The 27,924-nt window shown below is 43.4% G+C and overlaps 1 protein-coding gene across 1 annotated transcript; it reads right to left on the bottom strand.

The window, feature by feature from the left end:
* Positions 1 to 27,838, bottom strand: LOC132381794 (CLOCK-interacting pacemaker-like). The gene is made up of 4 exons (XM_059951372.1): positions 27,690 to 27,838; positions 13,751 to 13,973; positions 9,283 to 9,440; positions 1 to 4,037 (listed from the first exon to the last, which is right to left on the bottom strand). The coding sequence occupies exons 2-4, from the start codon at positions 13,929 to 13,931 to the stop codon at positions 3,108 to 3,110; spliced, it is 1,269 nt and encodes a 422-aa protein (XP_059807355.1). The 5' UTR covers positions 13,932 to 13,973; positions 27,690 to 27,838; the 3' UTR covers positions 1 to 3,107.
* Positions 27,839 to 27,924: the final 86 nt, after the last annotated feature.

Raw genomic sequence — 27,924 nt, 5'->3', positions numbered from 1 at the left:
CTTCTTTACCCTTCCTTTCCATTTCTGGTGAAGGGTCATACCCAAAACTTCATCTCTTTATTCCTCTTCATAGATGCTGCCTAACCTGCTGAGTTCCTCCACGATTTTGTGTGTTACTTTGTTCCAATCCTTCCTCCAGGGCTTACTCTGGCAAATCTGTTAATACGTCCATCCCAGTGCCAAAGGACTCCAAACATGTAGATGAGGAAAAGACTTCAAGCAAAAACTCGCACTCTATCACATCGCTAGGTCCATGAGAGTGAATTACTTTAAAAAGGACAAGTATTTTCAAACAGCAATGAAATGAATCAACCACTTGATCAGAGGCCCAGGAAACTGCAGCTACTGGTATATGGAGCAAATGAATGCTGCAGGAACTGGTGGATCGTGCAATCCTGATGTAGGGTCTCTACTCAAAACATTGATAATTCCACCCCCAACCCCCAGGTGCTGCTTGACCTACTGAGTTCCTGCAGCAATTTTTTTTGTAGATGATTTGAATTGTGGTACTTCTCAAAGGAAGAGCAAGTCCCACAGGACTGTCTCTGTGTGCCTGATCAAGCAGGACACAGCTGGGGATCAGTGCTTCATTGTTTCAGTTGCTAACACTTAAGATCTCATCTTTGCGATACCTCAGTGGTCCTTCTGAGTTCCACTAACCCTTCTTCCTCCAATCATATCCTGGAACAACCGCATTCTTCCAACCCTTCTGCGCTGGCTCCCCTTTCAACTCACCCAATGGCAGCCATACCTCCTGCACACAGGGCGCTCCACCTCCCCCCACATACTGGGGTTCCCTCCACTGCAGAGCAAATCCTTCAATGCTTTACCCATTTTCTTGACATCTTTCCTCTGCCTGCATGTGTGTTAGGAAGATTGCCAGTGTACCTTCTCACCATGTTACAGACAAATGGAAAACCGCTTAAACATGGTCTCTGCCTTGTATTTTTAAAGGGGGTGTGGGTACGGAACAATCACAGCAAGGTCTTGATATTCCCTGCAATATCTTCCCCAAGCAGCCAATGCCATGGAAACTCTGCCTGCTGCAGATAATGATAACTACCCACCCATTACTCAAATGTGTACTTCCATCTACTCTGTCCCACAGAGGCTCTCCCAACCATGAACCAATACAGCAGTGAGCTATCCTTGCAAGAGCATCACAGCCTGCTGTGCTACCTTGAATCTGAAGTGGAAAAGATTGGTGTACAATCTTGGCAGTAGGTCTGACAATTTCCTCCCCAACAAAGTCTGCTCAATTAGCTGAGTCAATGTTCCATTAATACTGTACCTCAGCTTTGTATTAATAATTTAACCTATCACAGATTTCACTGGGGACAAACTGCTCTTGGTCACTCTGTGACTGAGTCTCCCTGAGTAAGGGAAAATAAATCCTCTTTCTTCTTGGGCAATCCCTAGGATTGGGGACAATTTGCTTACATTGTAATTTTCTGAGTTCTGACCCTGAAAGTTGGGATTAGGTGTAGAAAACGCTGCTTTAGGTAGAGTAGTAGTGGAGAGAAAGGGAATATGGATAGGTTTCTGATTCCCTTCTCTGGCAGGTGGATGCAGCCTGATTCAGGGTTTTCAGTGACCGTTAATTTCCTACTAACCCAAAATCCACAGACACCCTGGTACAGAAATAAACCACCCCCATGGGCTGCAGGGAAACTGTGATGGTAACTTCCCAAAAAACTGCAGGTATCCTTACTCACGGTTGAAAGGGACAGGATGATCCAACAGATGAATTTGCTGTTGATGGCCAATACATTGATGGAGGCATGGTCTGAAGTTCTGCATCAATCTCAGTGGTTCATCATTTTGGATGGAAATGTCTCACTGATGAAATTTTGCTAAGTATTATAAACATATAACCATAACCATATAACAATTACAGCACGGAAACAGGCCATCTCGGCCCTTCCAGATCGTGCCGAACTCTTACTCTCACCTAGTACCACTGACCTGCACTCAGCCCACAACCCTCCATTCCTTTCCTGTCCATATGCCTATCCAATTTTACTTTAAATGACAATATTGAACCTGCCTCTACCACTTCTACTGGAAGCTCGTTCCACACAGCTACCACTCTTTGAGAAAAGAAATTCCCCCTTGTGTTACCCTTAAACTTTTGCCCCCTAACTCTCAACTCATGTCCACTTGTTTGAATCTCCCCTACTCTCAATGGAAAAAGCCTATCCATGTCAACTCTATCTAGCCCCCTCATAATTTTAAATACCTCTATCAAGTCCCTCTCAACTTTCTACACTCCAAAGAATAAAGACCTAACTTGTTCAACCTTTCTCTGTAACATAGGTGCTGAAACCCAGGTAACATTCTAGTAAATCTCCTCCGTACTCTCTCTATTTTGTTGACATCTTTCCTATAATTTGGTGACCAGAACTGTACACAACATGCCATGTCCAAAGTTCCACAGTCAGCAGCAAGACAAATTGGGAGTCAATCCATTGATGGGAAGAGGAGAGAAGGTTTCCACAACACTGGCAAAAAGTCCCAGCTCTTCAGATTGCTGATATTTTTAACATCCATAGCAAAACTTCAATATTGGACTGGAAGCAGATGATTTATTTGAATGCACTGAACCAACTTACAGATTGACTGTGTGTTGGTTAACACAAAATGTAGAGCTCTGAACTACAGCAAGCTGAGAATGAGAGTGCATTAAGTTGTCCCTCACCAGAAGTTGTATGGAACTCCATCAGGAACTGCTCATGCAAAGACCGGAATATAAATGGAGATTGTTCATCTCTGTTCATGCAACTAAATAAAAAGCTTGCTTTTTCATGTTGCCCCAAAGAGCTTCACAACCAATGACGAACTTCTAAAGCACAGTCAGCTTTACATGGTGGGAAAACCAAAAAGTGGTGGAAAGTCAACGTATAGACGCCAACATACCCTTGGTATGGGAAGCAGGTGCTGGTTCCAAGCCTCCACTGAGCATGTGTCACCCTGGCAATTCACCCCCTCCACTCAAGCCTATTCTGCCATACAGTAAGAACCTGTCTGAACTCCTACCTCAGCTCTGCTCTTGCGGTCTGTCCCACAGAGCGTTCTTCATCAACGATGACTGGGGCTCACCAGCCAGATTATGGTGGTGGTGCTTGGTTGGAGGTTGCTTGACTTTCTGCTGAACTGGGACTGGAGGTGGAGGAAGGAGAAGCAGAGGAGGGAGATGTTTTGATTGCTGGTCCGTATGCCCCAGAGTGTTTCATGGCCTCCTGCAGCCGGTGTATGTCTGTAGGGTCCCTGCTCCTCATCGCGCTGCAGAAGAGGCGAGCGTGCTCCTTCAGCTCACTGATCTGCCGCTGGGTGTTGCTGTTCTGGCGGATCAGCTCTTTGGTTCTCAGCGTGATCTCCAAGAGCCCAGAGCGGTTCAGGATCTCCACTGTGTTACGGAAGCGCCGCTGCTTGGCGAGGCTGTGGGTAGATCTCGGCTCAACACCGGACAACTGTGTGTTTGGAGCACAGGATAACATGGAGGAGGAGGAGGAAGACTCCGAGCATTCAGATTGGGAGGTGAGATCTGGAGACAGCACTGGTGATGGAGAGACTGAGACATCAAACCGATTTAAAGTGTCTGTTGTCCCAAACCACGGCTGCTGCTTAGAGTTCTCAATTTGCCAGTGACCCTGGAAGTTTGCTAGCAGTGCTGTGTGTGTAGTTTGTCCATTTTGGGGTGACAAAGATTCCAATTGATGGGCTCCTATCTCATCTACACACAAGCGTTTGCTCTTGTGATCAGTAGACTTGTCCGGGGCCACATGGTGATCTGTCTGCTCCTGGTTCTCTTTATGGTGTCGGTCTTGGTTTGGGTGTGGGGCAATCCTAGGGTAGGAGTTTAAGATCGGGAGATAGGTGTCCTGCCCTATTCCGGTCTTTGTATCTGCATTCTTAACTTTCAAGGAAGATGCCAAAGTTTGTCGGATGAAGACTACTTGAGTCTGGCCTGGTGAGGAAGCAAAGGAACACTGGTTTTCCCAGGTCTGTAGCTGGTTCTCTCTCGGCATGGCTACAGGCTGTTCAAAACAGGAGACACAATAATTAGGTTGAAGTGTGGGTAACAGATGCCTCATGGACTAATCCACTGTGCAACTAGATCACACAACATTCAGTGCAACTGTGTAACACGATCACTCATATTCATAGAAATGTATTCCTCCACTTAGTGTCAACAAGCAATAATGTTTGTTGCATTACTGAATTAGCTTATCAGCATTCCCATAGTAACCGCCACAATTAGTTTTCACTGTAAACACAGAGTCTACAATACTTAGCAAGATATGAAATTAGAACACACTGGGAATATATTCATGTTGTATTTAAGTTTTACTCTGGTACCTAATAAAATGGTCACTGAGTATACTTTGCGGTCTTTTACCATTGTAACCCATCCACTTCACGGCATGACACGTGTTCGGAGATGCTCTTCTGCACACCACTGTTGTAACACAGGTTATTTGAGTTTATGTCACCCTCCAGTCAGCTTAGAACTATAGAACCATAGAACATCACGGCACAGAAACAGGCCTTTTGGCCCTTCTTGGCTGTGCCAAACCATTTTTCTGCCTAGTCCCATTGACCTGCGCCTGGGCCATATCCCTCCAAACCCCTCTCATCCATATACCTGTCCAAGTTTTTCTTAAATATCAAAAGTGAGCCCGCATTCACCACTTCATCTGGCAACTCATTCCACCCTCCCCCCAGTGTTCCCTTTTAACTTCTCCCCCTTCACCCTTAACCCATGACCTCTGTTTTTTTTTCTCCCTTGGCCTCAGTGGAAAAAGTCTGCATGCATTCCCTCTATCTATACCCATCATAATTTTATACATCTCTATCAAATCACCCCTCATTCTCCTACGCTCCAGGGAATAAAGTCCTAACCTATTCAACCTTTCTCTGTAATTCAGTTTCTCAAGTCCCTGCAACATCCTTGTAAACCTTCTCTGCACTCTTTCAACCTTATTAATGTCCTTCCTGTAATTAGGTGACCAAAACTGCACACATACTCCAAATTCGGTCTCACCAATGTCTTATACAACCTCACCATTACATTCCAACTCTTATACTCAATACTTTGATTTATAAAGGCCAATGTACCAAAAGCTCTCTTTATAACCCTATCTACTTGTGACGCCACTTTTAGGGAATTATGTATCTGTATTCCCAGATCCCTCTGTTCTACTGCAATCCTCAGTGTCCTACCATTTACCTTGTATGTTCTACCTTGGTTTGACCTTCCGAAGTGCAATACCTCACACTCGTCCGGATTAAACTCCATCTACCATTTTTTAGCCCATTCCTCCAACTGGTCCAAATCCCTCTGCAAGCTTTGAAAACCTTCCTCACTGTCCACTACACCTCCAATCTTTGTATCATCAGTAGATTGCTGATCCAATTTGCCACATTATCATCCAGATCATTGATATAGATGACAAATAACAATGGACCCAGCACTGATCCCTGTGGCACATCATTAGTCACAGGCCTCCACTCAGAGTAGCAATCCTCCACTACCACTCTTTGGCTTCTTCCATTGAGCCAAAGTCTAATCCAATTTACTATCTCTCCATGTATACCTAGCGACTGAATCTTCCTAACTAACCTCCCATGCGGGACCTTGTCAAAGGCCTTACTGAAGTCCACTGCCATCCCTTCATCCACTTTCCTGGTAACTTCCTCGAAAAACTCTAATAGATTGGTTAAACATGACCTACCATGCACAAAGCCTTTTTCTAATAAATTACTGTCTATCCAAATACTTGTAGATCCTATCTCTTAGTACTCCTTCCAATAATTTACCTACTACCGATGTCAAACTTACCACCTTGTAATTTCCCGGCTTACTTTTCAAGCCTTTTCTAAACAACGGAACTACATGAGCTATCCTCCAATCTTCAGGCACCTGACCCGTGGATATCAACATTTTAAATATTTCTGCCAGGGCCCCTGCAATTTTAACACTAGTCTCCTTCAAGATCCGAGGGAATATCCTGTCAGGTCCTAGGGATTTATCTACTCTGATTTGCCTCAAGACAGCAAGCACCTCCTCCTCTTTAATCTGTATAAGGTCCATGACCTCCCTATTTGTTTGCCTTGTTTCCATAGACTCCATTCCAGTTTCCTTAGTAAACAGATGCAAAAAACCCATTTAATATCTCTCCCATTTCTTTTGGTTCCATACATAGCCGACCAATCTGATCTTCAAGAGGACCAAGTTTATCCCTTACTATCCTTTTGCCCTCAACATACTTGTAGAAGCTCTTAGGATTATCCTTCACCCTGACTGCCAAAGCAACCTCATGTCTTCTTTTAGCCCTCCTGATTTCTTTCTTAAGTATTTTCTTACTCTTCTTATACTCTTCAAGCATCTTATTTCCTCCCTGTTGCCTATACATCTCTCACTTCTTTATCAGAGTTCCAATATCCCTCGAGAACCAAGGTTCCTTATTCTTATTCATTTTGCCTTTAACCCTGACAGGAACATACAAACTCTGTACTCTCAAAATATCTCCTTTGAAGGCCTCCCACTTACATTCTTGCCAGAGAACAACCTGTCCCAATCTATGCTTTTTAGATCCTTTCTCCAAATTCGGCCTTTTTTCAGTTTAGAACTACAACCCGAGGACCAGATCTATCTTTATCCATGATCAAGTTGAAACTAATGACGTTATGATCACTGGAACCATAGTGTTCCCCTGCACACACTTCCGTCGCCTGCCCTAACTAATTTCCTAATAGGAGATCTAATATCGCATCCTCCTTAGTTGGTACATCTATATATTGATTTAGAAAACTTTCCTGAACACATTTCACAAACTCTAACCATCTGGACCTTTAACAGTATGGGAGTCCCAATCAATGTGTGGAAAATTAAAATCCCCTACAATCACAACTTTCTGTCTCCTGCAGTTGTCTGTTATCTCTCTGCAGATTTGTTCCTCCAATTCTCACTGACTATTGGGTGGTCTATAATATGGTCATACCTTTCCTGTTTCTCAGCTCCACCCAAATGTCCTCAGTAGACAAGCTCTCTAATCTGTCCTGCTGAAGCACTGCTGTAATATTTTCACTGACTAGCAAAGCCACCAACCCCCCCCCCCCCCACCCTTCATCCCTCTGCCTCTATCACGTCTGAGACATCGGAACCCTGGAACATTAAGCTGCCAGTCCTGCCCCTCCTGTAGCCAAGTTTCAGTAATGGATATGATGTCATAATTCCATGTGTCAATCCATGCCCTCAGCTCGTCTGCCTTTCCCACAATACCCCTCGCATTGAAATATACACACCTCAGAAAATTATCACCACCACACTCACCCTTACTATTTATGACTTTGCATGAACTACTAACATCGTTTATTTTTACCCCTGTTCCACTATCTACTCTGGAACTCTGGTTCCCATCCCCCTGCAAATCTAGTTTAAGCCCTCCCCAATAACACTAGCAAACCTCCCTGCAAGTATATTGGTCCCCTTGTAGTTCAGGTGTAACCCATCTCTCTTGTACAGGTCCCACCTGCCCCAGAAGAGGTCCCAATGATCTAGAAGTCTGAAACCCTGCCCCTTACACCAGTTTCTCAGCCATGTGTTCATCTGCCAGAGCATCCTACTCTCACCCTCACTGGCGCATGGCACATGCAGCTTGAACCAGTTTGCCCACTCTCCTTTGACCTCTCTCAATAACAAGACACTTTCACCCACACAATTGCCTCTCACTGATTGTTTTTGTTTCTCGTACCATTCTCTGTAAAATCTAAAGACTGATGTGCATAAAAATCCCAGGGGGATCAGCAGTTTTTGGGATACTCAAACTACAAGGATGTTGTTAGGACTGGAGGACTTCAGTTATAAGGAAAGAGTGAATTGGTTAGGGCGTTATTCCTTGGAACGTAGAAAATTGAGAGGAGATCTGATAGAGCTATACAAAATTATGAGGGGTATAGATCGGGTAAATTCAAGCAGGCTTTTTCCACTGAGGATGAGTGGGAATATAGCTAGAGGTCATGGGTTAAGGGTACAAAATTTAACGGGAACATGAAGGGAAACTTCTTCACTCAGAAGGTCTTGAGAGTGTGGAATGAGCTGCCAGTACAAGCTCAATTTCAACATTTAAGAAAAAGTTTGGATAGGTACATGGATGGAAGGGATATGGAAGGCTGTGGTCCCAGTGCAGGTCAATGGGAGTAGGCAGTTTAGATGCTTCTGCACAGACTAGATGGGCCAGAAGGCCTGTTTCTGTGGAGTACTATTCTATGACACTGTGGCACACTGTCTGGCAGCAACTGACATTCCATGGTCTAAGTCATTGATCACATTTCTTCCCCATTCTGATGTTTGGTCTGAACAAAAAGTGAACCTCTTGACATAATTGGCTGATTAAATATTTGCATTAACAGATGTACCTAATAAAGTGGCCAGAGTATATTAACTGGTGTACAGAGAAAGAAAACAGGTTCTTCAGATTGAACTAATGTTCAATCAGTTAGGGAAAGTTTAAAATAAACATATTAAGAGAAGAGAGTGCCTGTGAGACCAGAAGAGAATAAGTGTCACAAAGACTGATGTGGGTGGCTGAGGGAGGGTGGTGAAGGCTTGTAAGTCACAGCTGATATGTCTGGGAGAGATGTAAAAAGGAAATGAACAGAGAGAAAAATAAATGCTGTAACTGTGAGATATGAAGTACACTACTGTTGTAGAAAGCAGAAAAACAACATTGAAAATATCCAGCATGGCAGGTAAGGCGAGAAAACCGGAGTTAACATAATGGGCTGCAATGGGAAATGGAACAAATATATCACAGCCTTCAAGACTTAATAGCTTCAACAATAAAAACAGAAAATGCTGGAAATATTTAGCAGGCCAGTCAGCACCTGTGGAAGAGGAACAGAGTCAATGTTTCATGTTGAAGCCATTTCATCAGACTATTTCCAGCATCCGCAGTTTCTTTTGATTTTCATAATGAATATAACTTCAGATACCCTACCTTTCCAATTTGTGTCAGAACTCCCTGCTTCTGATGAAAAATCAAAAACTTATACTTTAAGCTTTTCCTCTTCAAGTGTTACCTAACCTGCTGTTTTTTTTTTTGTTTTGTTTTGTTTTTTTTTACAGCAGAGTACAAGTAACTTACACACACTTGAAACAGGTATTCTAGTCAAAGTTCCAAGTTCAGCCACGCACTTGACAAGCTGATCACAACTGCACAATATGCTCCATTATAAGCAGAAACTTGGTGCATAGGATTGTAGAAAACAGATCTGTACCTCTTTTACAAGGACATTTTTCACAAAGTAGAAAGGAGTCAGGCTTGGGATTGAGTTTTGTGCTGCATTCGACTTCCCTGTAGGATTCAACTCAGCAGGTGCAGACCGATCCTCTGACTCACTGTGTTCCACTGTACTCAGGTATTCAGAGCTGGTGTCTAAGAACAAGGCACAGAAAGGGTAGCACAATCAAACTGACAATTGTCTGCAGACCTCCAGTCCACTGGAGATCAAATAAACTCTGCCTACTGAGTACTGAATCTTATATCACCAAGAAGCCATTTAACCGACAGGTTCCATGTAAGCAGCTATTAAAATTTTACACCCTTCTCATCTTTCCTAAGCTCTGCAAATACAGTTCCCTTTAAAAAGTTACTCTGAAATCAACTTCTTTCATCGTTTAAGTCAGGCCATAACTCAGCTTTTTGGCCAATTAAATCTATGCAATCGTCATACCTATGCTTCTGGCAGTGGAAACCATTTTCCCTCATTCAATCCATCTAAACCCTTCATAACCATTTCATTTCCTCTTGCCCTTCTCTGCTCATAGCAGTAAAAAGAAACATAGAAAACCTACAGCACAATACAGGCCCTTCAGCCCACAAAGTAGTGCCGAACATGTCCCTATCTTAGAAATTACTAGGGTTACCCATAGCCCTCTATTTTTCTAAGCTCCATGTACTTATCCAAAATTCTCTTAAAAGACCCTATCGTATCTGCCTCCACCACCATTGCCGGCAGCCCATTCCACACACTCACCACTCTCTGCGTAAAAAACTTACCCCAGACATCTCCTCTGTACCTACTTCCAAGCACCTTAAAACTGTGTCCTCTCATACTAGCTAATTCAGCCCTGGGGAAAAGCCTCTGACTATCCACATGATCAATACCTCTCATCATCTTACACAACTCAAGGGCTGTTTTTGTTTTAATTGTGCATTTACTTACAAAAATTGTGTAATTTATGTTTTTCTTATGAATGCTGCTTATATGATGCCATGAGCCTGAGATGCTACTGCAAGTTTATCATTGCATCTGCACATACATAATACTTGATAATAAACTTGTCTTTGAAACCCAGTTTTACTAAAACAATGTACATATGAGAAAATGATTGAAATACTCAGTAAGTTAGATAAAATTAAATAGCATCAATTTTCTTCTCAACCTCAAGGAAGGAAGAGCTGAACCACATGTAATAGATGTGTCACAATTGTCTATCTTCCATTGAAAGGCATCGATTCTGCTTCAGTCTGTACTATGCTACCTGGCCTGCTGAGTATCTCCAGCATTATTCTTTTATATCCCAACTTCTCTGTTCCTTCAACACAACTGAAGATCTCATTACTGGTACCACTTTAGTAAATTTTCATTGCATCCTCCCCAGTACTGTGACAGTTGGAGACTACAAACAGATTCTCCAGCTAAAGCTAGATCAATGATTTATTAAGGATTTCACATTCATGGTTTTGTGCTTTATTTGCCAACCCAAGATTCGAAGAATCTAAAACAAAATTCCATTACTAATCTGTCTAGATAGCTTCAAAGATCTGTGTATGTGAACTCCCAGGTTTGTTCCTGCTTTACCTTAACCTACTGTCATTTGGTTTATAGGATGTATGCTTCTCTACATTAACACCAAACTTTTGATGTAGAAATACAAGTATAGGAGAGCTCTTGAATCCATCATGTTAGACCTGGCACTGGATACCACACACTATATAAGGATCATTACAGAGTGAGGGAGAAAAGTTGATTTTGGAATTAATTTCATTTTGTTTGATGTTTTAATTAAAGTATTGCTTTAATTATATATTTATTTACTTATTTTTTACAGCACAGTAATATTTCTCAATAGAACACTACAACACAGTACAGGCCCTTCAGACCTCTATGTTGTGCTGACCCATATAATCCTCAAAAAAAAGTGCTAAACCCACACTACCCCAAAACCCTCCATTTTTCTTTCATCCATGTGCCTATCCAAGAGGCTCTTAAATACCCCTAATGTTTTAGCCTCCACCACCATCCCTGGCAAGTCATTCCAGGCACTCACAACCCTCTGTGTAAAAACTTACCCCTGATGTCTCCCCTAATCTTCCCTCCCTTAATTTTGCACATATGCCCTCTGGTGTTTGCTATCGGTGCCCTGGGAAACAGGTACTGACTATCCACCGTATCTATGCCTCCCATAATCTCGTAGACCTCTATCAAGATTATAGACAATATGTGCAGAAGTAGACCATTCGGCCCCTCGAGTCTGCACCGCCATTCTGAGATCATGGCTGATCATTCACTATCAATACCCAGACCCTGCCTTGTCCCCATATCCCTTGATTCCCCTATCCATCAGATATCTATCCAGCTCCTTCTTGAAAGCATCCAGAGAATTGGCCTCCACCGTCTTCCGAGGCAGTGCATTCCACACCTCCACAACTCTCTGGGAGAAGAAGCTCTTCCTCAACTCTGTTTTAAATAACTGACCTCTTATTCTCAATCCATGCCCTCTGGTACTGGACTCTCCCAACATCTGGAACATATTTCCTGCCTCAATCCTATCAAATCCTTTAATTATCTTAAACGTTTCAATCAGATCCCCTCTCAATCTCCTCAATTCCAGCGTGTTATTCCAGTTCACATATTAAATATTAATTATGATAGAGGTCATTCTTCTACGCTCCAAAGAGAAAATTCCCAGCTCTGCTAACCTCACTTCATATGACTTGTTCTCCAAACCAGGCAACATCCTGGTAAATCTCCTCTGCACCCTCTCCATAGCTTCCACATCCTTCCTATAATGAGGTGTCCAGAATTGAACACAATACTCTAAGTGCGGTCTCACCAGAGATTTGTAGAGTTGTAGAATCCTCAAAGCCTCAACATCTGACAAAGTTGTGGATAGTGCTTTACTGATGGGCAGTTAGATTTTTTTAAGAGGTGGAGGACTGGTGGGAAAATAGTGTGGTAAAATGTCTACAGTGTACTCTGAGGACCAATCATCACTACAACATATTTTGGCTTGTTGGCAAGGTTATCTACCAAAGATTCAGGAGCAGATTTCAAAAGGACTTTGGGGAAACAACATACAGAGTCATGGAACTAATGAGATAGCCCTAGCAAAGAGTTGGCATAGGAACAATGGCTCAATGACATCTCTGTGTGTTACTAGCTTATGTCCAGACTCTAATTTTGCCTTCAAGTGTATCATAACGACAAATTTTTTTGCATTCTCTGTATTCATAATAGGAAATACCTTCTGAAATCAATCAAATAATAGAAAAGAGCATCAGACATAAGCAATCCCAAACAGAACCCAATAGAATTAAAATCAGCATCAAAATCAGGTTTAAAAACACAGATAAATCGCAAAATTTGTTGTTGTCTTGCGGTGACAGTACATTGCAATATTTAATAAAAACTGTAATTAATACACACACAGTAATGTAAACAAGTAGTGCAAAAAGAGAGTTAAAAAGAAAAAGTTAAATCCCGTTTTGGATTTAATGCAAGTACATCCCAGCCAGTTTGAAAGCGAAGGTATAGTAACAGCCCACATTTTAAACATAAACCTGATGTATGCATGGAACAGAATGAACCATAGGGATTGGGAGGAAACAACATTTCTCAGAAGTCAGGCAGACGTCTGTAATAGTCTATACTGGTCATCACATCTGTGCCTTAGAACGGACAGCTGTCAATGGGGGCGGCTTCCAAAAGTTGGAGCTGGTTCTCATTTCATCTCAACCCTGGAGGGATGTATGTGCTTGGGAAAGGAAAGTAGCCAAATTTCTGAAAATAATGCAAAACTAAGACAGTGAGATAAGACAGTGGAAAGCCTTAATTGTCAAAAGCAAGTGGAGTGGAATCTTCTACCCAAGAATTTTGAGAGATAGTTCACATATTAAATATTAATCTATGTCCTCTACAATGACTGGCTGAGTCCACCAACAGCTACAGCAGTTTCTGCCGCCAGTTACCTAATTAAAAGCAATAGGTTTTTGGGAGGCCTGACAAGTTGGCCATCAAGTGGCTAATTCCCCTAAAAGGGGCCATGACTGAAAGGACTTACTTCCTCTGCCGTCATAAATGGCCCATATTTTCACTTGGATGTTTGATTGTTCTAACCAGTGGGGAAAGTTAATGCTCACACAAGAGGGAACAAAGGATTAAGAGGCAGAGGCAAGAAAGCTTTTCTAAAGGAGAGCAGACACCATCATGATAAGTGAGATAGAAAGGCTCAAGTATGACTGATGGCTCCTGCTTCCTACTTCTCTTCCCCATTGTGCTGTGTGCAGAATGTTTTCTGTACTGCTCGTCATGACGCACCAACATGTATACAGCTCAATATTAGACATACAAACAATGAAACAAAACTCCCATCGATTTCATGATCCAAGTTATTATAGGATCCCATAAAAGAAATGTAGCATTCCAAATCTCCAACTAATCCATGATGCATTCTGATTACCTGAAAATCCAGAATCTTTTTCTGACTCTCCTGGTATTGACTTCGGTTTCTTCGCGGCAATGGCAGAAGGATTTTTCTCTGATTGCCCGTATCTAGCTTCCGATGAATTCTCTGATTTAATGGATACCCCACTAATCTTCTCTTTCACGCTTTTGCGTGATGATCTGCAGTTTTCAGCCATGGACACCTTAGTCACGGACACATTCACAGTCTGAAAAACGTTCTGGAGAAAAGAGTGTTATTCATTGATTTTGGATTGCAAATTGTGTCAATTTTAACAAATGCATTACATTGACATAATGTAGCTTACAGCCGCTCGTCCAGCTCTGCCCTGGTTTACAAAGAGAGAGGTGCTAAAAAGCTACTATTTACCCTTCTATATGTTTTTAAAAAAATAAAGAGAAAAAGATGGTGCATGAAAATATTTACGAAGGATCAACTGCACTACCAGGTTAGGAAATGTTGAACAAAATGTTTTTCTCGAGAAAAGAGAAGGGGGCCATCTTTCTTGGTGCAAATCCAATCAGAGTGTTCTCCCTTGACTTCAATTTTACCAGCATGCTCTGCCGCCACACTGTCAAATATTAGCTTGTTGTCAAAGGCACTCATTCAACTCAGCTCTGGAATTCAGCTCTTTGGTCAACATTTGGACTGGACCAAACACATAGTGGGACATGCTAAAGAAAAGGCTACAGCATTGACGTTCACATTGAGGCCGAAATGCAGAACAGATGATTCACATCAGTCCAAATCACCATTACCACAGAGGCCAATCTCAAACTGTTCCAGTTCACTTGCATGGCATTGAGAAATAGCTGAGCACTAAAACCAGTGAAGGTCTTGGGACCAGACTGCATTCCAGCTGAAGTCAGAAGACTCGTGTGCCACAACTATGGCACTTAACTGACATTATGGAAAATTGCCCAGGTATGTCCTGTTCACAAAAAAGTAGGACAAATCCTATCTGGTTAATTTACTGCCCAGTCAGTCTGCTCTCAACCTTCAACAAAGTAATGGCAAGTGGTGTTGATGGCATTTTCTCTCATACTAATGTCTAGTTCCAGTTTTACCACTTGGCTCCAGACCAAATATCAAATGGACTGGGATGTTCTTTGTACCCATCCTCCCATTCACTGCTTATTTGTACATCATTCTTAATAATTTAACTATTCCATTCATAATTAGAATATTAAAAATTGTGAATGCTGGAAACCTGAAATAAAAACAAAAATGTCAGAAACACTCAGCAGGTCAGGCAGCATTTGTAGAAAGGGAAAGATTTAGAATTTCCAGTCAAAGGCACACATCAGAACTCTTCATTCAAAAGAAAGGATTGGTTGCACTTGAATCCAAGGGGGACCAATATCTTGGCGGGGAGGTTCACAAAGGCTATTAGGGAGAGCTTAAACTAGAATTGCTGGCGGTGGGAACCAAACTGAAGTGACAGAGGAAGAGCTGGTTGGCTCACAAACAGAGCAAGCTTGGAGACAGTGCGAGTGGGAAGATAGGCAGATGATAGAGAAGGGACGCACTCAGACCGATGGTTTGAGATGTGCCTATTTTAATACAAGGAGTATTTTGAACAAAGCAGATGAGCTTAGAGCGTACTTGTTGCTATGATATTGTGGCCATTACAGAGACTTGGATGGCTCAGAGACAAGAATGGTTACTTTGAGTGCCAGGCTTTAGATGTTTCAGAAAGGATAGGGAGGGAGGCAAAAGAGGTGGGGGCACAGACTGTTGATCAGAGATGGTGTCACGGCTGCAGAAAAGGAAGAAGTCATGGAGGGATTGTTTACGGAGCCTCTGTGGGTGGAAGTCCAATAGTAACAGGGACATCGAGGAGCAGATAGGGAGACAGATTCTGTAAAGATGCAATAATAACAGGGTTGTCATGGTGGGAGATTTTAATTTCCCAAATATCGATTGGCATCTCCCTAGAGTGAGAGGTTTAGATGGGGTGGAGTTCGTTAGGTGTGTTCAGGATGGTTTCTTGACACAATATGTAGATAAGCTTACAAGAGGAGAGGCTGTACTTGATCTGGTATTGGAAAATGAACCTGGTCAGGTGTTTGGTCTCTCAGTGGGAGAGCATTTTGGAGATAGAGATCATAATTCTATCTCCTTTACCATAGCATTGGAGAGGAATAGGAACAGACAAGTTAGAGAAACGCTTAATTGGAGTAAGGGGAAATTTGAGGCTATCAAGCAGGAACTCGGAAGCATAAATAGGAAACAAATGTTCTCAGGGATACGTATGGAAGAAATGTGGCAAATGTTCAGGGGATATTTGCGTTGGGTTCTGCATAGGTATGTTCCAATGAGGCAGGAAAAGGATGGTAGGGTACAGGAACCATGGTATACAAAGGCTATTGTAAATATAGTCAAGAAGAAAAGAGAAGCTTGCGAAAGGTTAAAAAAACTAGGCAATGTTAGAGATCTAGAAGATTATAAGGCTAGCAGGAAGGAACAAGAATGAAATTAGGAGAGCCAGAAAGGGCCATGAGAAGGCCTTGGCAGATAGGATTAAGTAAAACCCCCATGGCATTCTCCAAGTATGTGAAGAGCAAGAGGATAAGATGTGAGAGAATAGGATCAATCAAGTGTGACAGTGGAAAAGTGTGTATGGAACTGGAGAAGACAGCAGAGGTACTTTGCTTCAGTATTCAGTACAGAAAAGGATTTTGGCAATTTTAAGGATGACTTACAGCAGATTGTAAAGTTTGAGCATGTAGATATTATGGAATACGATGTGCTGGAGCTTTTGGAAAGCATCAAGTTGGATGAGTCACCGGAACTGGATGAGATGTACCCCAGGGATGAGATTGCTGAGTCTCTGGCGATGATCTTTGCATCAACAGGGATGGGAGATATTCCAGAGGATTGCAGATATTGTTCCATTATTCAAGAAAGAGAGTAGAGATGCCCCAGGAAATTATAGACAAGTGAGTCTTACCTCAGTGGTTGGTAAGTTGATGGAGAAGATCCTGAGAGGCAGAATTTAAGAACATTTGGAGAGGCATAATATGATGAGGAATAGTCAGCATGGCTTTGTGAAGGGCAGGTCATGCCTTACAAGCCTGATTGAATTTTTTTTGAGGATGTGACTAAACAGCAGTAGACGTAGTGTACAGGTGTATATGGATTTCAGCAAAGCTTTTGTTAAGGTACCGCATGCAAGTCTTATTGAGAAAGTAAGGAGGCATGGGATCCAAGGGGACACTGCTGTGTGGATCCAGAACTGGCTTGCCCACAGAAGGCACAGAGTGGTTGTAGTTGGGTCATATTCTGCATGGAGGTCGGTGACAAGTGTGGTGCCTCAGGGATCTGTTCTGGGACCCCTACTCTTCGTGATTTTTATAAATGATCTGGATGAGTAAGTGGAGGGATGCTGATGACACAAAGGTTGGAGGTGTTGTGGATAGTGTGGAGGGCTGTCAGAGGTTACAGCGGGACATTGATAGGATGCAAAACTGGTTTGAGAAGTGGCAGATGGAGTTCAACCCAGGTAAGTGTGAGGTGGTTCATTTTGGTAGGTCAAATATGATGGCAGAATATAGTAATAATGGTAAGACTCTTGGCAGTGCAGAGGATCAGAGGGATCTTGGGGTCTGAGTACACAGGACACTCAAAGCTGCTACGCAGGTTGACTCTGTGGTTAAGAAGGCATACGATGCATCAATCGTGGGATTGAGTTTAAGAGCCAAGAGGTAACATTGCAGCTATATAGGACCCTGGTCAAACCCCACTCGGAGTACTATGCTCAGTTCTGGTCACCTCATCACCTCAGAATGTAGAAACCATAGAAAGGGTGCAGAGGAGATTTACAAGGGCGTTGCCTGGATTGGGGAGCATGCCTTATGAGAATAGGTTGAGAGAACTCGGCATTTTCCCCTTGGAGCGACAGAGGATTAGGTGACCTGAGAGAGGTGTATAAGATGATGAGGGATCGATTGTGTGGATAGTCAGAGGCTTTTTCCCAGGGCTGAAATGGTTGCCACAAGAGGACACAGGTTTAAGGTGCTGGGGAGTTGGTACAGAGGGTAAGTTTTTAACTCAGAGAGTGGTGAGTGTGTGGAATGGGTTGCCGGAAATGGTGGTGGAGGCAGATACGACAGGGCCTTTTAAGAGACTTTTAGATAGGTACGTGGAGCTTAGTAAAATAGAGTGCTATAGGGAAGCCCAGTAATTTCTAAGGTAGGGACACTTTTGATCCATAGAACATTACAGCACAGAAAAAGGCCTTTTGGCCCTTCTTAGCTGTACCGAACCATTTTTCTGCCTAGTCCCACTGACCTGCACCTAGAACATATACCTCTATACCCCTCTCATCCATATACCTGTCCAAGTTTTCCTTAAGTGTTAAGGGTGAGCCTGCATTCACCACTTCAACTGCAGCTCATTCCACCCTCCCACTACTGTGTGTGTGAAGAAGCTCCCCCTAATGTTCCCTTTAAACTTTACCCTTTTCACCCTTAACCCATGTCCTCTGGTTTTTTTCTCCCCTAGCCTAGTGGAAAAAGCCTGCTTGATAGAGTGATAGCCACTCTATCTATACCCATCATAATTTTATACACCTCTATCAAATCTCCCCTCATTCTTCTACGCTCCAGGGAATAAAGTATTAACCTAATCAACCTTTCTCTGTAACTCAGTTTCTCAAGTCCCAGCAACATCCTTGTAAACCTTCTCTGCACTCTTTCAACCTTATTAATATCCTTCCTGTAATTAGGTGACCAAAACTGCACACAATACTCCAAATTTGGCCTCACCAATGTCTTATACAACCTCACCATAACATTCCAACTCTTATACAGGCAGTCCCTGGGTTATGAATGAGTTCTGTTCCTGAGTCCGTCTTTAAGGCAGATTTGTACTCAAGTACATCCGGTATTATTTAGCGTCACTTAGTCAAACGTTTGTCTTAGTATATAGTATATATTTACTATATATAAAACACTTAAGAAACATATGTATTCCAATAATTAAACCACTGCGTTGCTTAATAATACTTGTAGCTTTCATCGGGGCAGGCCTTTCACATGCTCCTTTATTCTTACTTTATCCATTATCCTTTAAAATTGTTCTGATCATTGACCGACTGTAGCCTAACACTTTTCCAGTGACCAATGGCGTTTCACCTCTTTCCAAACGCTTTATTTCCACTTTATTTTCAATCGTGATCGTTTCCTGTCAACAGAACAGAAACACTGTGGACGGTGGGTCCCAAGCTTTGCCAGCTCTCAAGCTCCACCGGGTCCCAAGGACCGCCGCACTGAATTCCCCGGGTCCTAAAGCCACCACACTGAGACAGGTTAAATGGGACCAGTGGGGGCTGTGCTGGGTTTGGGTATTTCATCCTCCACGACAGTGGTCACCAACCTTTTTAAGCCCTAGATCTCCTACCTCCGCCTTAGTGAAAGGCAAGATCGACCTACTAAATCGTTTAGAGAAAACAGCTCAGATTGTATTTCCAACTTGAGGCCCTTTACTTGGGCTAATTGTATTTTAATTACATAAAATGCTTTTGTCAAACTTTCAAATTAATATAACCAAGAAAACACTGTAACTAGCATATCAAACAGGCCATAGTGGCATCAAGTTCATCCAGTAACACCTTGAATAAGCGGTGCTGAAGCGCTTTTGCTCGAGTCAAGTTTATTAGTTTGACCACCAGTGTCATTACATGAGAAAAGTCCACAATCTTCCCAGCCAAGGCCTGCTGATGAATCACACAGTGATAATCCAGGAAGTCAGGAAAATCGGGTCATTACAGCACAGTGCTATAAAAACCGCGCATTACTGGGGCCCCATCAGTAGTAATTGCCACCAGTTTATGAATGGGGATGTCATTTTCACGGACGTTTTTAAAAAAAAACTCATTGTAAATATCTTCACCTCTTGTTCTCTCCTTTAAGTGCAAAAGAGTGAGGAAGTCCTCCTTTGTTGTAAAATCCTGGAAAGCCATTCTGACAAATACAACAAGTTGAGCTGTTTGCATTACATCCAGGGATTCATCGAACTGTCGTGAAAAAATATTCACAGAGTGACAAGTCCTTTAACACTGTCGATCCTCGTCCTCTGAGCAGCATGTTTGCTGGGCCTTCAACCCCAATTTCAGCTCCTCAACTTTCCTGGTATTGGTAAACTAACTGAGACACTAGTATAAGTTTCAGGGGTACGCAAGCTAATGACACCACTGGTTTTGTTTCCCATTTCTTGTACATTTGGGGAATGTTGGAATTTAAAGGGGGAGAAGGGTTGTAATGTGAGCATTATAAAGTTATAATATACCAATTAGGATCATGGTAATATAGCAATACTCCCGCTACGGAAAACTGTTTGTAAAGAGAGACTGTTTCCGGGGTTGCGGGGTTTTCCTTTCGGTCTTTTCTGCCTGGTGTGCATTAGTGAAAATCTCTGTATGTGAATATTGTTTTACCGTCCTAGATAAAGTTGTTCCTTTTGGGCATGAAGTTGTCAAGTGGTCCTTTTTCAAAGTAGAAGTTACTACCTATTTGCACCAAAAGGTTTATCAGGCATAATGTATTTGTGTATTTATTTTTCTTTCTTTCTTTTTTTTTTCGGGATCTACTGGGAAAGTCTCAAAGATCGACTGGTTGATCGTGATCAACTGATTGGCAACCATTACTCCACAATATTCCGTGAAGGAATTTAAACTGGAGGTGGCAGTGTTTTTTTTAAAACGAGGTCGAGTTGCGAGCTTGACATCAACCCGGCACGGATGGAGAGCGCACTTGGAAGCAATCTATCATTGGATCAAACTCAGGAACCTCCGTTCTCGAGCCCGGTGCTGATCTCACTGCGCCACCAGCCGTTCAGAAGTGGGGGGGGGGGGGGGGGGTGTTATGATGAATCTTGATAAGAAAAATTTAAGCCAAATACAAAGTTACACACACAACACAGTGTCAACAGCAACGACTTAAGATGTTGGACAGTGTCGTGATTCAACTTAAAATGGCGGACGGCTTTCTCCTTCCTTGGTTCGTAAGTATGAGTTCTTCGTAAGTCAGACATTCGTAACTCGTAACCCTCTACTCAATACTTTGATTTATATTGGCCAATGTACCAAAAGCTCTCTTTACGACCCTATCTACCTGTTATGCCACTTTTATGTATCTGTATTCTCAGTTCCCTCTGTTCTACTGCACTCCTCAATGTCCTTGTATGTTCTATCTTGGTTTGTCCTTCCAAAGTGCAATACCTCACACTTGTCTGCATTAAACTCCGTCTGCCATTTTTCAGCCCATTTTTCCAGCTGGTCCAGATCCTTCTGCAAGCTTTGAAAACCTTCCTCACTGTCCACTACACCTCCAGTCTTCGTATCATCAGCAAATTTGCTGATCTAATTTACCACATTATCATCCAGATCATTGATATAGATGACAAATAACAATGGACCCAGCCCTGATCCCTGTGGCACACCACTAGTCACAGGCCTCCACTCAGAGAAGCAATCCTCCACTACCACTGTCTGACTTCTCCCAATGAGCCAATGTCTAATCCAATTTACTACCTCACCATGTATATGTAGCGACTGAATCTTCCTAACTAACTTCCCATGCAGGACCTTGTCAAAGGCGTTACTGAAGTCCATGTAGACAACATCCACTTCCTTCCCTTCATCCACTTTCCTTGTAACCTCCTCGAAAAACTCTAATAGATTTGTTAAACATGACCTACCATGCACAAAGCCATGTTGACTCTCCCTAATAAATCCCTGTCTATCCAAATACTTGTAGATCCTATCTCTTAGTACTCCTTCCAATAATTTACCTACTACTGACGTCAAACTCATCCGTCTATAAATACCCGGATTACTTTTAGAGCCTTTTTTAAACAACAGAACAACGTGAGCTATCCTCCAATCATCCGGCACCTCACCCATGGATACCGACATTTTAAGTATATCTGCTAGGGCCTCTGCAATTTCAACACTAGTCTCCTTCAAGGTCCAAAGGAATACCCTGTCAGGTCCTGGGGATTTATCTACTCTGATTTTCCTCAAGACAGCAAGCACCTCCTCCTCTTCAATCTGTAAAGGTTCCATGACCTCACCACTTGTTTGCCTTACTTCCATAGACTCCTACCAGTTTCCTTAGTAAATACAGATGCAAAAAACCCATTTAAGATCTCCCCCATTTCTTTTGGTTCCATACATAGCTGACCACTCTGATCTTCAAGAGGACCAATTTTATCCCTCACTATCCTTTTGTTCTTAATGTACCTGTAGAAGCTCTTAGGATTATCCTTCACCCTGACTGCCAAAGCAACCTCATGTCATCTTTTAGCCCTCCTGATTTCTTTCTTAAGTATTTTCTTACTCTTTTTATACTCCTCAAGCACCTTATTTGTTCCTTGTTGCCTATACCTGTCATACATCTCTCTTTTTCTTTATCAGAGTTCCAATATCCCTTGAAAACCAAGGTTCCTTATTCTTATTCACTTTACCTTTAATCCCGACAGAAACATACAAACTCTGCACTCTCAAAATTTCTCCTTTGAAGGCCTCCCACTTACCAATTACATCCTTGCCAGAGAACAACCTGTCCCAATCCACACATTTTAGATCCTTTCTCACTTCTTCAAATTTGGCCTTTTACCAGTTTAGTATCTTAACCCGAGGACCAGATCTACCTTTATCCATGACCAAGTTGAAACTAATGGCATTATGATCACTAGACCCAAAGTGTTCCCCTACACACACTTCCATCACTTGTCCTAACTCATTTCCTGATAGGAGATCTAATATTGCATCCTCTCTAGTTGGTACTTCTATATATTGATTTGGATAATTTTCCTGAACACAGTTTACAAAATCTAACCTGTCTAGACCTTTAACAGTATGGGAGTCCCAATCAATATGTGGAAAAATCCCCTACTATCACAACTTTAAGTTTCTTGCAGTTGTCTGTTATCTCTCTGCAGACTTGCTCCTCCAATTCTCGCTGACTATTGGGTGGTCATACCTTTCCTGTTTCTGAGCTCCACTCATATGGCCTCAGTAGACAAACCCTCTAATCCGTCCTGCCTGACCACTGCTGTAACATTTTCCCTGACTAGCAAAGCTCCCTCACCCCCCATCCCTCTGCCTCTATCACATCTGAAACATCAGAACCCTGGAACATTAAGCAGTCAGTCCTGCCCTTCCCGTAGCCAAGTTTCACTAATGTCATAATTCCATGTGTCAATCCACACCCTCAGCTCGTCTGTCTTTTCCACAATACTCCTTGCATTGAAATAGACACACCTCTGAAGATTATTACCACCACACAAAAACAACCCTTTTATCTCTGACTTTGCATGAACTTTCAACTTCATTTATTTTCGACCCCACTCCACTATCTGCTCTGGCACTCTGGTTCCCATCCCTCTGCAAATCTAGTTTAAACCCTCCTCTAGCAAATCTTCCTGCAAGGATATTGGTCCCCCTGTAGTTCAGGTGTAACCTGACTATCTGTTACAGGTCCCACCATGATCCAAAAATCTGAAACCAGTTCCTCAGCCACATATTCATCCTCCAGATCATCCTACACTTACCCTCACTGGCACGTGGCACAGGTAGCAATCCTGAGATTATGACCCTTGAGGTCCTGTTTTTCAACTTCCTACCAAGCTCTCTGTACTCACTCTTCAGGACCTCCTCACTCTTTCTTCCTATGTCATTGGTACCGATGTGTACCATGACATCTGGCTGATCACCCTCCCATTTCAGAATGCCGTCACGTGATCAGAGACATCCCTGACTCTGGCACCCGGGAGGCAACAAACCATCCGGGAGTCTCTATCACGACCCCAGAACCTCCTGTCTGTACCTCTTTAACTATCGAGTCCCCCATCACTACTGCTCTCTTCTTCTTCCCCCCTCCCTTCTGCACTGTAGAACCGGACTTGGTGCCAGAGATCCGGCTGCCGCAGCTTGTCCCAGGTAAGTCATCCCTGCTCAACAGTATCCAAATCAGTATACTTGTTGTTGAGGGGAATGGCCACAGGGGAATCCTGCTCTGCCTGCCCTTTACCCTTCCCTCGCCTGGCGGTAACCCAATTACCTGTGCCCTGTTCCTTTGGTGTAGCTACCTCCCTGAAACTATAAACTCTATATCTATAAACTCCTAATTCTCCCGAATGATCCGGAGGTCATCCAGCTCCTGCTCCAGTTCTCCAACTGTTAGGAGCTGGATGCACTACTTGCAGATGTCATCGTCAGGGACACCGGAGTTCTCCCTGACCTCCCACATCCTGCAAGAGGAGAATTCCAACATCCTGCCTGGCATTCTCTCTAAACTTACTAGTTAAAAAAGAAGTCGAATGAGAAAAAAAAAACAACTTACAGGAACCTACCCTCGCCTCTGCCTGTTCACACTGAAGCCCATTGAGCCAAAGCTGTCCCGCTCTGACTCAGTCCATTCCAACGATGGCCGCTTTGCTAGATGATACTTTTATAGTGTGCTAGCTGACCGGCTGTCTTCAGCTCCTCCGCTCCCAATTAGTTGGCTGTTTAAAAAACTGAAAAAGTCTGCGAATCCTCTCCTTCTCAAGCTCTGACGATGGCTGCTTCACACAACATTGTGGGCTGAAGGGCCTGTATGTTTTCTATGTTTCTATGAACCTGCCAGCCAGTTGGTCGGCACAGGTTTGTTGAATATGCATCCCTTCCAAGAAGGCAATCCTTGAATAGGTTCTGCACTATGGTAAAAACAGAGAATCCCTTAGTTCATCTCACACCCATTCCCATGATGGTGTACGAGACAAAGGAGGCCATGACATTTTAGATAGCAATGCTGAATATTTCTGATCAAAAATACCCAGTATTGGGCAACCAAATTTGTCCCAAATCTATTCTATTTAGCATATGCTGGCCAAACCCAACATGTACAGTACACTATAAGTTTTCATTATTTGCCTTACTGAGCAAATGACTAGGTTGAAGGCCAACAAAGTTCTTCTAGAAAATAACGTATGGGTGACTGAACATGAACCAGAAGCACAACACATGATTGACAATTCCAACTACAGCAAGCAAACACAAGCAAAATTATCAGAAATTTTTCTATATATAAAAAATACACTAAATAAGACTGTCAAATCCATATAAGGGTAACAGATATTTAGGAACATCAAGGAAGTAGATGTTCAAAGATGGTACGAATTAGGAATAGGAAAAAAGGTCACCTGGTTCCTTGAGCCAACTTCTCCATTTATTGAGATCACAGCTCAGCTTACACTATCTTCACAGATTCTCAAATGCTATCAATCTATTTTGAACAAACTTAGTGACAGAGCCTCACAACCGCCTGAGACACAAAATTCCAAATCTCGCAAATTGAGTGAAGATATCTCTTCCCATTTCAATCCTGACTGGTAAACCCTTTATTTTCTGCCACCATGGCCACTGGTTCTAGGCACTTCACCCAGGGGAAGCATCTGCTCTGTTGAGTCCTGTAAGAATTTTATACATTTCAATGCAATCACCTCTATTTCTTCCAAATGCTACAGAATATAGACTGAGCCTTAATCTCTTCATAACATTCAATAAACCAGATTCATCAATTGATGAATCATTGATGCCAGTATATTTTTCTTAAAATAAGGAGACCAATACTCCAGCTGCAATCTCAACAAGGCCCTCTAAGACTGCAGTAAGACACTTTTACTTTTGTACTCAAGCCTGTTGGTAATAATGGCAACAAACCATTTGTCTTCCTTGTTGCTTGCTGTGCCTGTAAATCAGTATTCACAGGTTTGTATACAAGACTGCATAGGCCGGTTTGAAAATGAATATACCCCAATGTATTACCTTTCGAAAAATAGTCTGTTTTTTTAGTGCAATAAAGTACACAACTGTATATAATCAAATTAAGTATACGATACAGCTCTGAAATTCATCCTCCCTCAGGCACCCACGATAGAAAGAAACACCATAGAACTCAGTCAAGAAAACAACAAATGTGCAAAAAAACCAAACAGCATAAATGTCAAAAAGCAAGTGAACAACACACTGAATACCAAACATTAATCCAAGAGTCCAGTGGTATTTAGTTTAGTTCAGTACTGCATTGCTAACCCACAATGCCATTCTTTGCCAAAACACCCCAGTCAGCATCGATCACAACACTCAAAAACAGCAGGGAAAGTGTAACCAGAATCCAGAAATACCTAAAACATGAATCTCAAAGTTCCCCAAAACGTGTCCACAGCCTCAGCGATGAATCATTTTTCCACATTAAATTCCATCTGCCATGTCTTTGCCAATCTTTGTATTTTCCTTCTTGCTCATAATCCTTGATTTGTATTAACCACAAACTTGAAAATATGACACTTGGCCCATCAGATTTGGAAATACTGCTGTTCCTTCATCAAATAAATACTGGCCTCGCCAGTGATCCCAACAACAAATAAAACCACAGGTCATTAAGTTTCCACAATGAACTCAAGTCTGCCTTACTGCAGGAAATCAGAATTGTTGTGTCATGGAAGCCATTCAGCCACCTGAGTCCATGCCAGCTGGAGCAATTCTCCCTTTCATTACCTGTCCAACCGCACCACCCCCTGCACACATTTCATCTACCAGCATCACTCACTCCTCTAACTGCCCCTCCACACCCCCTTCCTCATTCTTACCCCATATCACCTCAACCGACCCTCTCATTCCCTCACCCCCTTAATCTTTCCTCTTACTGGTTTTTCACCTGGTACCTACCAGTCTTCTCCTTCCCCCCCTCCCCCAATCCTCTTTATAGGGCCCCTGCCCCCTCCCTCTTCAGTCCTGATGAAGGGTCTTGGCTCGAAACCCTGCTCGTTTCCACGGATGCTGCCCAACTTGCTGAGTTCCTCCAGCTTGTTGTACATATTGCTTCTCTCCCCTCACCCGCTTAATGCTCTCCCCTTCGTTCCCTCCCCCACTCCCTTAATGCTCTCCCCTTCGTTCCCTCCCCTCACCCCTTAATGCTCTCCCCTTCGTTCCCTCCCCCACTCCCTTAATGCTCTCCCCTTCATTCCCTCCCCTCACCCCTTAATGCTCTCTCCTTCGTTCCCTTCCCTCACCCCCTTAATGCTCTCCCCTTCATTCCCTCCCCCACTCCCTTAATGCTCTCCCCTTCGTTCTCTCCCCTCACCCCTTAATGCTCTCCCCTTCATTCCCTCCCCTCACCCCTTAATGCTCTCCCCTTCGTTCCCTCCCCTCACCCCTTAATGCTCTCCCCTTCGTTCCTTCCCCTCACCCCCTTAATGCTCTCCCCTTCATTCCCTCCCCTCACCCCCTTAATGCTCTCTCCTTCATTCCCTCCCCTCACCCCTTAATGCTCTCTCCTTCATTCCCTCCCCTCACCCCTTAATGCTCTCCCCTTCCTTCTCTCCCCTCACCCCTTAATGCTCTCCCCTTCGTTCCCTCCCCTCACCCGCTTAATGCTCTCCCCTTCATTCCCTCCCCTCACCCCTTAATGCTCTCCCCTTCCTTCTCTCCCCTCACCCCTTAATGCTCTCTCCTTCGTTCCCTCCCCTCACTGCCTTAATGCTCTCCCCTTCCTTCTCTCCCCTTCATTCCCTCCCCCACTCCCTTAATGCTCTCCCCTTCGTTCCCTCCCCTCACCCCTTAATGCTCTCCCCTTCATTCCCTCCCCTCACCACTTAATGCTCTCCCCTTCATTCCCTCCCCTCACCCCTTAATGCTCTCCCCTTCATTCCCTCCCCTCACCCCTTAATGCTCTCCCCTTCATTCCCTCCCCTCACCCCTTAATGCTCTCTCCTTCATTCCCTCCCCTCACCCCTTAATGCTCTCCCCTTCGTTCCCTCCCCTCACCCCTTAATGCTCTCCCCTTCGTTCCCTCCCCTCACCCCTTAATGCTCTCCCCTTCGTTCCCTCCCCTCACCCCCTTATACACTGCCCTCATCCCTCCCTCCGCCTTCAGTACTTCCGTACCGGATCTCGCTGGAGCAGGTCCCTCGGGCGGCCTGGCAACTGTGGATCTCTCGATCCGGGGTAAGACTACCCCTCGCACCCCCAGCTCCACCGCCTGCCTGAAGCTTCAGCACGGCGCCATCTCTCATCCAATCCAAACCTGCTACCGAGGCGGCACTACGCCCGCCCATGACAACACTATCAACCAATAGGAACGCGCTCTTCGTGGAACGGACCAGTCAGAAAGGCACAGTTC

The sequence above is a fragment of the Hypanus sabinus genome, chromosome 26 (genome assembly GCF_030144855.1).
Source record: "Hypanus sabinus isolate sHypSab1 chromosome 26, sHypSab1.hap1, whole genome shotgun sequence".
NCBI lineage: Eukaryota > Metazoa > Chordata > Chondrichthyes > Myliobatiformes > Dasyatidae > Hypanus > Hypanus sabinus.
This window is presented reverse-complemented; position numbering and strand designations above follow the sequence as displayed.